Below are 12,662 nucleotides of genomic sequence, written 5' to 3'. Positions count from 1 at the left end.
TTTCCCCTCCATGGCTGCATCCCGCTTCACGCTGGAGTTTCCGAAGCACCCCCTCTCTGTCTGTTGCTCAGTGTGGTGGGGAACTGGCAGGCCACTTGAAACTGACAATGGGCTTAAGGCAGATACCACCAAGCATCTTTTGCTTGGGTGTCAATTTGAACAGTTTTTTATTTTTATTTTAACCATGTTTATCTATTCTCTGTGTCAAACACCAGAGGTACATGATAACACCCAGCGAGGTGGCTTTGGTGCAATAACAGCATTATTGCACAAAAGCTGCAGGCAAATATGATACTATGATTCCTACACCCTCGTTGTGCAACCTTGTCTGCTCCGCCCAATATATTAGGGTTTTGGGATCATAAAATCCTGTATTGGCTGCAGATCCAGGCAATAATTATTAATTCCTTTAGTGATCGTTCCTGCAGCGCCGCAAAACACTGGACACAATAAATAGCTGCGTCTTCTAAGCATACCGATGAATATCAAAAAGTCATATAAATTACTGCGATTAAAATATCAAGACCTATAACAGAGACATATAACATTCTTCATTCATAAGTTGGGGCAGAGGCTGCCTGAAAAGCCATCGGCACATGGTAGGAGGTAACAGACCATACATCTAACTAACTTCTCTGTGCCGCAGACTCGATGCATGCCTACAGATAAAAGCAAATACACAATCACTTCTGTTTATTTCAATTTTTTATTATAAATTGTGCCAATAGAAGCGCTCAAAGGCAATGATATATTAATAAATAACAGTTAAAATGTGTTCCTGAGAGAGAACCTACCACTTGAAAGGAAGTTGGATAGATGCAAACAGCAGAGAAATGAATAACCATTAAAAAGCAGTAATACTGAATCTTACACAATCAGTCACGACACAAGCACAGCACACCTGGGGCACTCCTTTCATACCAATGTAAACATGGACACAAGGATCACCTTTTTTTTTTTTTTTAAGTTTAGGCACTTTCTTGATTGGATACATGTGTTGTTGCTCAAATATCTAAATGAAGGATAAGATAAGGTAAAAGTATTACAGAACAATATGTGGAAAAATAAAATGCTTCAGAATAATTAAAATATATGAGAATACAGTTCAATACTATTTCTTTTCATGATATTACATCAAACGTTTCAAACATGACTGCTCTCCTGATATGCAAATGGGAATACCTTATTGTGACTGGTTGTGCCAAGGGTTTTAATATCTGTAGGTTTTCATTTTTAAAATATGTTATATATATCTTTATATATGCATATATTATTAATATTGTATAGGACATTATGTATGGCTTAATAGGAGTTTGAATATTACTTTTAATCATCATCACTTTTGTAAATAGAAAAAAGTATTTTTCATGGAAACAACTATGTTCCTAGCATTACTTGACATACATGAGGAGTCAATGAGAGCTCCAAATCGACAAAATATAACTGAAACGAACTGGAACATAGGGTCTATTTACTAGTATAATTCACCAGATAAATATATGTGCAGGCAAGTGTGCACCTTCAATAAGGATTTGAAAATACACACTTAGCCATATATTTAAAAAGGTTGCGCCAAAGTCTAGAGCTTGATCTGTATGCGTTATTTACATCCATTCTCTTTAAACAGTAGAAACGTGGAAAAATACCAATGTGTCTCATATACTCACTAGTGTAATAATGAAGTAAAGAGACCCAAGTTTTCTTTTCTTTTAAGTTTAGTGTCTCAGTATGGTACTTCCCAGGGAGTGTGTGGGCATTCATTTTGAAGGATGTGGGGAATGAGAACTGTGCTCCAGGTTAGGATTTGCCATTTTTGATGCTGGTGTGATTGTAACATCTCCTAACAGATTTGACTCGAAACCATAATACTTCATGGGCCGAGGACTACGGTACAGTTGCCGTTAGTGTATAGAAGCCCATTTAGCGCGTGTCTTCATTCAACTGGATACTGGCTGATAAATCAGTAAAACAGTAGCAAATAGACTGATTTATAAACACTAGAGTCTTCAGATATATTAAGTAAAAGTTTCACAATCCCGAGATTCTATTTTTGTCCTTAAAGCAATATGGTCTGGAGTGAAATCAATGTGTACTCTCCTTATATGAGAATCTAGAAAAATTGATGCAATACTGTTGTGCACGGTTTTTGCATCAGTGCAAGCTTTACATAATGTAGCCCCGAGGGCATTTGAATTGCTTGTTTCACAAACATGCAGGTGAAATGTACTTTGTGTGATTGTGAATAAAAATAGACTTCTGATCTGGCATGAAAGCTTTACGGGATGTAACAGAACACTTGGGTGACCACAAGTAACAAAACGTCTTGTAAAAGTGTATATACAATTGGAATAAAATGTTATTTTTTGCTTATGTACGAGTGTTTCGCAAGCAAAGAACTAGTTATGTAGAGCTAGTTTGCTTAGCGCACAAGCGAGCATAAGAAAACCAAAGCTCACTCGTAAATATACATTTGTAACTGATGTGCAATTATTTAATTTATACACTAGTTACATAAGACTTACTCACTTTACCTGGAGGAAACACGATGATTGAAATGACTTGTATGTAAAGTGGTTAAAAAAGAACCTTTCTGTGAAAGAGGGAATGCATGTGTTGGTTTATATATCGTGAGTGGGAGGGGATGATGCAGCTGGCTCAAGGTATCCATGACATGATACAGAATAGCCCAGACGTAGCAATTCATTTTCTATTCGTGTTGAATAGAAACATGCAGAAGAGTTACACAAGCACACAAAGAGGTACTTTGCTATTAGTTTCTTTTAGCAGTGTCAAATATGTGAGCTGACACACGTAAGAAGTGGCTCCCTACTATATGATCCATTCAACCGGAACAACAATGGTGGCTGATGTATAAAAACTGAGGAATTTTTGGCATTAACATCGAACAGTCATACAAACATATTAGAAAAGATATATTATCAGCAAGCTGTATGAAATGTCTCATGTCCACAGGGCCTGCCTGTGAGCGACATCTCAACCATCGTTTACAATAGAAAAATACTACATGCAGCATATGTCACACACTTAAATCACGCCCAGGCCTCCACTATCACACACCTTCTATAACAATCGACTAAAAAGACGGTACGAGAGCAGCTTCAAAGGTTTGTAAAAATTATGAAATGTCACAAAATATACTTTTCAAAACAATCACAACTTGACAAACATAACCTCATTTAACCATAGAAATTTCACGAACTGTGTGATTTGTTTTTAAAAATATTGCACTTAGACTTTTCATTGGACGTTCTTCAGTTTTATGCTTCACCCCAGGTGCTGTTAGACACCCCAGGCTCTTTCACATCTTGCCTAATTCCTGGCTCTTTCCCACCAATCACAAGCTACTGTGAAATAAGTGCTAAGGCTCAATAAAAGCGTGAGAGAAACGTAGAACAGCAGCATGACGTGTCAACTCTCAACTGGATACTTTTGTAGCACGATTCCCTCCAAATAATATAATATAAGTGCTTTTCCTATTAATTCCTAATTTGTATAAAAATATTGTCTCTTTATGGTGAAGATTCGGTACAAAGCTCAAAGCAGTTCCAATGTCTTTCCGCTGCTAAGAGCAACATAGTGCGGATGAAATGTACGCAACAGTGCACGCAACAGCTCCAACAAGGCTTGGCTTTCATCAACTGTTTTTTTTTCTTAAAGTCACTTGTGGGTGGTTATCCATGATTCTGCACGATAAGCATACATTATTCAGCTCAGTTTCTTGATCAAGCTATGGAGTTGAAAACTATCTGGGTTGGGACAGAATTCTGGCCAAAACTGCAGAAATCTGTCGTGCTAGAAAAAACATTATCTATAGACCTTTAAATGGCAAAAAGCTCTTTGAGCCTTTTTGACTTTGGACCATTTGTTTGGTACTCTGAACAATCTATTTAGTTAAATCTACATTTTGGGCTAAAGAGGACAGAAAATAGAATTTCCATAGTGAGGAAATGCTTACAGATGATGCCCGGAATTTCGAGGAATATTGTTGAAATGTAAGCATAATAGAAATGTATGTTTTACTTTAACCAACTGATAGGGGCCTGTGGTATAATCCATTTTTACCGAGCAGAAAGAGGAGACAACCATTCTGTTTTTTTAAAGAAAATGTAGTGGATGCCGGACGTAGTAAGGGCAGTGTTGGAGCAAGCCCATGTAAACTTGAGCAATTGATGGCCAAAGCTTTAGCAAGGACCAATGTTTCAGGCGAGCATACATCCGCAATGAATACATGTACATACAAATAAGGCAACTTGTGTGAAAGAGATACTAGTTTTGAATAACGACCAACCAAAGGACCTGGTTTCTTGCCTAAGGCATTAATATAGAGAAGATACTTTGCTTTTTACAATTTACACATAAACTGGCTGACAACCTTCTGTCTGGCCCGCTGAGTCTTTATTTTCAATGCTGACTGTATCACTTTGGGTGACGTCCATGGCAGATGGCTTTGGGTATCTAAATGGATAGCCATTGTCATCGAAGAACCTGCGGAAAGTGAACTCATAAAATGCATGTTCTGTGTGCTTATTGCTGGAAGAGGTTAGCGTGTCCCAAGCTCTGGTACTATCCTCGCTGTCATTCCACGGGCTTTCTTCTCCCACTGGATCAAAGTTGGAGGTGTCCATTGGATGGCTTATTTTTGGAACATAGGGGGCCGGGTGCCTGCGGATGTCACTGCACAAATCGATGCTACTGAAGAAAGGGTGTGCCTTAATATCGTCTGCTCCATTCCTTCCAAGCCTCTCGTCGGCTGCACAGCAGAGCTTTGTAATGAGGTCGATTGCTTCCGGGCTTAGCATTATCTGAGAGGGAATGTGAAGTGAGTTCTCCCAGTTGATTACCTGAAACATATAAATTATTTGGTTAACCTACAGGTTGTATTCAACTGTATTTAAAAGAAAGCTATTTGGGCAATTTTTCAAGCAGTAGTTAGAAATGTAAACAGGTTATCTAGGGGTCTTTATAGATTATTTTTGAGAGCATTAAACAAAGATCAAACTACTAAGCAGGGCAGAAATCGGCTCCTCGAGTGAAAGCCATTGCCAGCATTGGCCTCACTCCATTGATTGCCTGACTTGTTGACAAAAAAACTGGAACTTTTCATGTTCGACGTTAAAAGGTTCATCTCTTGCAGCTTCACCCAGTCTCCAAGCTTTCTAGTTGGAATCTCGCTTTCACCGACTCCCCCTCCCTGTTAGTACAACCAGCTCACAATATCTGTCCTGGCCGGGTCCTTCTACTGGACCCCTTGGGCCTATCAAATGCACCCCTCGATGATTTGAGTACATAAAATGTGTTCTTTGGATGATTTACCTAAAATATGCATTACATAAATATTGACCTCTAAGTAATATATTTATTTTAATATGCTCCACATTTTTTGTTTAACGTTTAAATAAACGGCATTCTTTTTTTTTTTCCAGCACCCACAAATGCTTTGTAACTTTACCCCCAGATTCATACAGAAAGCAACATTTTCACTTTTTACCAAGTTACACCTCACAGACCAGACTCAACAAAGCCAACACATGTCTGTGGTTGCTCGAGGTTCCATGATGAATGGTTGTTTTTGAACTAGAAGTTAGAGTAGGAGCAAAGTGCCCCTTTTTGGTGGTACCAAAATTGATTTGCACTTGGTTTTTCCACAACTACAATGGCACAGGTGAGGTAAACAATGATGGACGGGAAAACTGTCCAGAGGACTGCTCAGCGGTTATAAGTCAATGCGTTTGATCCATCATTTGTTTAGTCACTTTTTTCACAAGTGCATTTTGCACTTCCTTACCCATTTAGGGCTGAAGATTCTGAATAAGGACAATGGCAGATAGGTGCATCTAACATTTGTATTTGTGCAAAAAAGGTGAGATTGAAAATCTCTGCAAAACTGCACCATGGCCATTCCACTGAGCAACTTGAATTTAGATCGGAACTATACCCTCGGTCATTGTTCACATGCTCCGAAGAAGCAATATTACTAGTATCTAGTCGGTACTGTGATACTCAACGGGATGATACTAAGGCTGCTCCCACTTCTACTGACATTTATTCTACAGCTATATTTACACTTGACTTGCTCCTCAAAACTTATTAAATGTCACTTTATGCGCACCATAACTAGCATTGTGCTCACATACATTTTCGCACCAGCTATTATGAAAAAATATGGATCGTACAAACACAGGACACAATACAAAACAATCTAAAGGTCCACGATGTTGCTGACAAAGAAGGGGAGTTTGAGCGAGAGCACAGAAAAGTTTACAAGAAGCAAACGTTAGAAAAGGACGTTTTGTTTACGAGGCTTTTGGTGATGAAGGAAGGGGATGAAGAATAGGAATGGGAAGGATACTGCTCTGCGGGCGAGGACGAGATAAGGGAATTGTAGGTAATGTGCAAGTGAAGAGATGACATGTTGGGATGGGGATGACGTGTCCGCGGGTGGCATCTTTGAATGAATGAAGCATTATTAAGATTCGGCTACTTGAACACAATATAGGGGAGTATTCAAGAGGGATGCAATAGCTTAAGCCATTAAAGGCATGGTCTAGTAAATAATTTTATTTAAAAAATAGATAGGAAGTTTTAAAAAAGAGAATGCTAGTATTTGCCTATGTAAAATTTTGAGCTATTCAAGCTCAAAATTCGCAAAAGCAAGCACATGGGCACATCCATTTTGTGAAATGGATGCCCTCCTGTGCTGGCTTTTGCTTTTGCGGCACTAATGAAGGAAAAGCCAGCCAGCTGTAGTAAACAAAAGCTACCGCTGGGTGGCTTTCCCTTCATTAGTGATGTACGCGGAGGACGGGGACCGGAGACCAGAGCAGGAAAGCTGCAGCTGAATCTCAGTAAGTGCTATTTATTTATTTTTTTAAAATAAGCACTAGCTGCGTTTTTTTTCTAAGTTTTCCGGGCTGGAGGAGCCCGGAAAACTTAGAAATAAAACTGCAGCTTTAAAAACGTTGTATTATGTTTGCGGTCGCTTTTGAAGCGACCGCAAACATAAATACAACGTTATTGTGTTGGAAAACGCTGCGGTTTTGCTTTCCAAGTTTCTCAGGCTCCTCCGGCTCGGAGGAGCCTGAGAAACTCAGAAAGAAAAACCGCAGCGTTTTCCAACACAACCGCGTTGTGTTTCTGCCTGAATCTGCTTTCCCATTTGGCGTGCTGCGGTTTTTCTTTCCGTGTTTCTCAGGCTCCTCCGAGCCGGAGGAGCCTGAGAAACTTGGAAAGAAAAAACGCAGCGTTTTCCAACACAATAACGTTGTATTTATGTTTGCGGTCGCTTCAAAAGCGACCGCAAACATAAATACAATGTTTTTAAAGCTGCGGTTTTATTTCTAAGTTTTCCGGGCTCCTCCAGCCCAGAAAACGTAGGAAAAAAAACGCAGCTAGTGCTTATTTTTAAAAAAAAATAAATAGCACTTACCGAGATTCAGCTGCAGCTTTCCTACTCTGGTCTCCGGTCCCCGTCCTCCGCGTACAGCACTAATGAAGGGAAAGCCACCCAGCGGTAGCTTTTGTTTACTACAGCTGGCTGGCCTTTCCTTCATTAGTGCCACAAAAGCAAAGGCTAGCACAGGAGGGCATCCATTTCAAAAAATGGATGCGCCCATGTGCATGCTTTTGCGAATTTTGAGCTTGAATAGCTCAAAAAGCAGCGAAGCAGGGAGGAAGGACACTGATACTTTGAAAGGGTTAAACAAGAGAGGCTACATTTAGCATAAAAGTGGAGAGCAGAATATTCGATACATTGTAGGATACCGGTCACAGAGGAAGACGACAAAACAGAGACTCTCTGGGTGGCAGCACATGGATTCTGAAGGTTTTAATACATAGAAAGCAGGAACAAATGGTAAATATTTACACACATTGTATTGTCAAAGAAATAATGAAAAGGATGTACCCATTTACAAAAGTACCTTAAGCTGGGTTTCTGTAGGGGTGTTAGCCAGGAATGGAGGATGACCCACCAACATCTCAAAGAGAATCACGCCAACACTCCACCAGTCACAGAGCTGAGTGTACCCTAAAAAGAGATGCAACGAGGAAGAATGTTAATGGCTGATAGAAAAGACATGGCAATTGAATTGGACCTGGCAGGGCAATAATGCAGGCATGAGAACCAGGAGTTCCTCTTGCTACAGGTAAGGCACAAACACAATGCAGTATCCATGTTAATGCTTGTGTGCACTGCTTTTTATCTTTCCTATTTCTTCTTTGTAAGGTTTTGGCACATAGGTGTAGCAAAAGCGATATCTGGTGTCAATAAATGATTTGTTCGTTTGTGAAGAGGGAAGGATCAGATTTGTGCAAGGATACATATATGCCAGTGCTATGGCCATGTCCCCACCATTTCCAAAATGACCTGGTGTGCAGGCATTGGTGGCTGACATCACAACAAGCTATTGATAACATGTGCCATTTGCCTTTTCATATTGTCATTCAGATTTTACAAGTTCAAGCTATTGCAGAAAGCTGTGATGATGGAATTTTCCTTCTCGTCTGACTGGTTTTTCTTGTCTTCATTAACTTGAATGTGCTGCAGAAGTGCTGCAAGTATACTCTGCCGGCTCTGCCATTTAGCCTCCCATTCTGGCCCAAGCTTAATTAAAAAAAACGCATGCATACAGAGATAGACAGGGCCTCATTACAAACATGGCGGTCTGGGAACTACGGTACCGGTAAGCATGCCCGTACTGTAGTTCCCGGACCACCATACTACGAGCTCTGCTGGTGGTGCTATCTCACCTGCCTGGTTTTTCCTGGCCAGGTGCCGTCTCACCAGCCAGGTTTTTCCTGGCTGGTGTAACGGCACCCGCGAGCAGAGCACGTCGGATGCACCGGCACAACTCTGAAAGTGCCGGTACATCCGACGTCCCCACTCAGCCCTATGGGGAAGAATGGGGATGGGGAGGCCCTTGATTCCGGTACCCGAAAATGGGCAATTACCGGGATCGCCTAACTCGGCATGACCCGGTTCTTGCCCATGTCGGAAAAAATGCAACTCCGGTACAGCCGTGCCGTTTGTAACGCACGGTTACCGCCAGAATTGTAATGAGGCCCACAGTCTTTTGGACCTGTGCAAGTTATGAAGACTGGATCCTGATGATTGAAATGACTAATGTACTTGGAAATAGCTCTGAAGCATAAGAGTACAAGGCACCGGTGTTGAACTAAATAGACTGCTCAATAATATTAGTATCTGTGAAACATGCCCATCTTGTACTTTCAAGACATTACCATTAGTTTTTCATCAGTTAAATCCACAGGAAGAGGAACATTAATATCTGCAATCTCTCACTAATAGACGTGAATTGTGTTTGTAACGATCATAATGAGTTCAGTGACTTTTTGATGGAACAATTAATGCACACAGAGCAAAACAATTCATAGCCATGATTGATCGGACCATTAATGTTGCCTGTTTAAATAGTGTTATGTGGTAAGCATCTCTTACTGCTGTAAATATTAGGTATTGCACATCCATGCAATAATTAAAGTGAGTTTTGTGAAGAAGTGGTATAGTGTGAGTTAAGTGAGATAGGCGTTGCCTGCACTATAGAATGTATTCATTTGGATTGAGTATTGCTACCAACGTTGGTATAATTTACAATGTGTTACCTTTGAGGTGAGCGTTTGAACCTTAATCTTGCTATTCCAAATGTTTGCAGATTACACCATTTTCTAGGTAGTAAATTTAACGGATTCCAGAAACTTTTGTTTTCCAATCCGCCGAGTTATGGTTCCTGAAGCAACCATAATTTGGCTGCCAGTATCGTAAAACCATCATGACTCGTTTACCACATGGTGTGTCCTGTTGGACAACTTACTCCGTCACCGCATCTATTGGATGTTTTATACAGCACATTCTGGAGCTATATGGGGCTGCACACATGGGGTTATAGAGTAACATGTCTACAGTACCCAGTGGAAACCTCACCTGGTGGTCCCAAGTACCACGGGCCACAACATGGGTCCAAAAGGGAGCATTGAGGCCATGCCAAATAGACACTTTGCTGGGGGTCAGGCTGTTTTCAGCAAAAAACAATAATGTACTTCCTTGTGTGACTCAAAACTTAATGAAAAACTCTCACAATGGCTATACATATAGTTATCTATTTTGACGTTTTCTATAGCACATTATTGGAAAATTTAACGAAGCATTATATGATGGCAGCAGCTGCACATCTGAGGTTATGCTTTACAATATGGTGACTGACTATACAAGGTAGATAATGGAATCATTGGTAATTTGAGGCTGTTATTAACATATGACAGCCAAAACCTATTGGATTGCCAATGCTGGTTTGCAGTCCACCACGTGTTTTCTGTTCCAAATTTTGAATCATACTTCCCTGCAATATCCTTTATGAACCAATCTTTGAATTCGAATTTCCAGCATGGACTCCTTTGGGGGTCGCCAGAGGTCACCTGGTAACTCCCCTGCAAGCTCTAGTGGGTTCTAAAGCCTTCTTGAATTTCAGAAATCACCTTGCGAAGTTTGGATTTCTATAACGAGCTATATTCGCAAAGGTGCAGCTGGAGGTTAGTGTTTGTGTATATGTAGGCCTCGCAGATTGGATACCCCAGTCCCAGAGATACTTATTTAGAATCAACTTTAATGTTTTACGTTTCTGAAGCCTATCAATTTGTGCAAAAATACTCTACTGTTTGATCTTACTGTGGCCTAGATGTTTCTGTATTCAGGTAAAATAGATTGTATTATATCATATTTATATGTATGGCACTTCCTGTCTGACACCTCCTGCTGATTAGCACTGTAAAATAGGTGGCATTACCCTTAAACGACTCATACACTGCCTCCCGGCCGTACCATATCCAAACCCCCAGCAGACACATTTAGATAGAAAGTTTGTGAGAGGAGACCACAATACCAGCTCCAGCACCCAAGGAGGAGAATAGACACCCAACCCACACTAATAAATCCATCAGCATTAGAACTCCTACAGAGCTTGCTGGAATAGAAAGGCGAGGAGCAATTAAGAACAGTTACAGAGTGAGTTAGAACAGCACAGGGAGTGCCTCAGACAAACCTAAAACCTCGCCAGGCGTAACCCCTTCGCCCACCCAGATAAAATTGGGAGGATTGGCGAGCAACACAATCGGACAGAGTTCTGAATGTTAGCATGTTAAACTTCATATAACCCACTAACAAAAAACTCAGCATTTCTGCAGACTTATCTCACTCAAAAATCTCACACAACAACCCGCACGCACTTCACAACACCGCAACAATACATAAGCCGCACCAACTGCGCACGAGGACTGACATCGATCCGATACTCACACCAAAGCTCAGCACCCGGTGTATACCGAGTTGAAGCTGTCAACAGAACACCACTCCTCTCACTATCCTACTTCCGCTTCACCTACTAACCCATGGTGTCTAGTCAAAGGATCGAAAAAAAAGGGTCGACAGGACAAAGGATCGACACCAAAGGGTCGACAGGACAAAGGATCGAATATTTTTTTTTTTAATTGTATATTTTTTTTTAGGTTTTCGTATAGGTAGGTAAAAAAAACGGTTTTTAGCAAAACAACAGAGGTTCGGGGGGGACCTCCCAAAAAAAAATAAAAGTTAAACAAAAAAAAAAGAAATTCGATCCTTGGGTTTTCGGTCCTTTGGTGTCGATCCTTTGGCCATTCGACCATTTGGTTGTCAATGCTTTGACCTACAACCCTAACCCATCCCACCTTCTCTTTGCAGAGCCGCCAGAGCACCTGGGGACCAACTCCGCTGGTGACAGTGCACGGTAAAAATACCTTTAACATTTAACATAATATGTAATAGCACTTAATTGATCAACCTCAGAAGAATTAACGGCTGCATCAGCCTTTCTGAAATATGAACTTGGAAAGTGCAGGCTGGCACATGTCAGAGTTGAACCTTTACCTCGTTGAGCTGTATAATTGCAACACAGTATGCTGTTTAATCAATTGTGCAGTCAAACAGAAACACGTATTAGGATATCTACCCAACACCCTCTCCTGCCCCTCTCCAACCCTTTTTTTTTTAAAACAAAATAAAACCCTACTATTATCAGGTTTACTAGTGGGTCATGGTATACTGCACTGTAATAGTAAGTGTTATGTTATCAAGAAATGTGACATTACCAAATGCTGTGGTATAAACATTAAAAGGAGAAATAGCTGGTAAGATAGCTGTGATGAATCCAATGGTGTCATCACTCCTTCCCCGACGGTGACCTCTCCCCACGTGGCCAGGGGACGGCAGCCTCTACCTGATCCTGACCCTGGAGGCGGCTATGTGAGGGAGGATCACATGGGGAGATAACCTTTGGGAGAATATCATGGCACTATTGGACGAGACATGGTATGCCCCTCCCTCCTTTGAGGATACCCCATTGCTGCCTAATGCCTTAAAGGCTTACTGTTCCACCTCCCCTAATCCACCCAGGAAGGATGCCGAAGACCTTCTAATGAGAGCTGCATGTGAGTCATCAAAACCTGACTTGCCCTCTAGAATTAAAGAGAACACCTTCTCAGTCTCTGCTAGCAAGCCATCCACAGTTGACCTGCCTGTAAAGAACAATTATCCAGACTTTACCTGTAAAATAAAAAGAATGAACTTCTATTCCCATAACTACCAGAAAACTGCA

General features: G+C 40.9%; 1 protein-coding gene across 2 annotated transcripts in view; it reads right to left on the bottom strand.

Moving 5' to 3' along the window:
- Window positions 1–687: 687 nt before the first annotated feature.
- Window positions 688–12,662, bottom strand: part of LATS2 (large tumor suppressor kinase 2) — a 283,239-nt gene continuing 271,264 nt past the window's right edge. For both annotated transcript variants that reach the window (XM_069639030.1, XM_069639031.1), the window contains exons 7-8: window positions 7,941–8,047; window positions 688–4,862 (exon numbers count right to left, since the gene is read on the bottom strand). In XM_069639030.1, the coding sequence (XP_069495131.1) occupies window positions 4,371–4,862; window positions 7,941–8,047 (599 nt within the window). In that variant the 3' untranslated portion in view covers window positions 688–4,370. The remainder of the gene's footprint in view (window positions 4,863–7,940; window positions 8,048–12,662) is intronic.

Source organism: Ambystoma mexicanum, chromosome 7q (assembly GCF_040938575.1).
Source record: "Ambystoma mexicanum isolate Mex_15411 chromosome 7q, UKY_AmexF1_1, whole genome shotgun sequence".
NCBI lineage: Eukaryota > Metazoa > Chordata > Amphibia > Caudata > Ambystomatidae > Ambystoma > Ambystoma mexicanum.
This window is presented reverse-complemented; position numbering and strand designations above follow the sequence as displayed.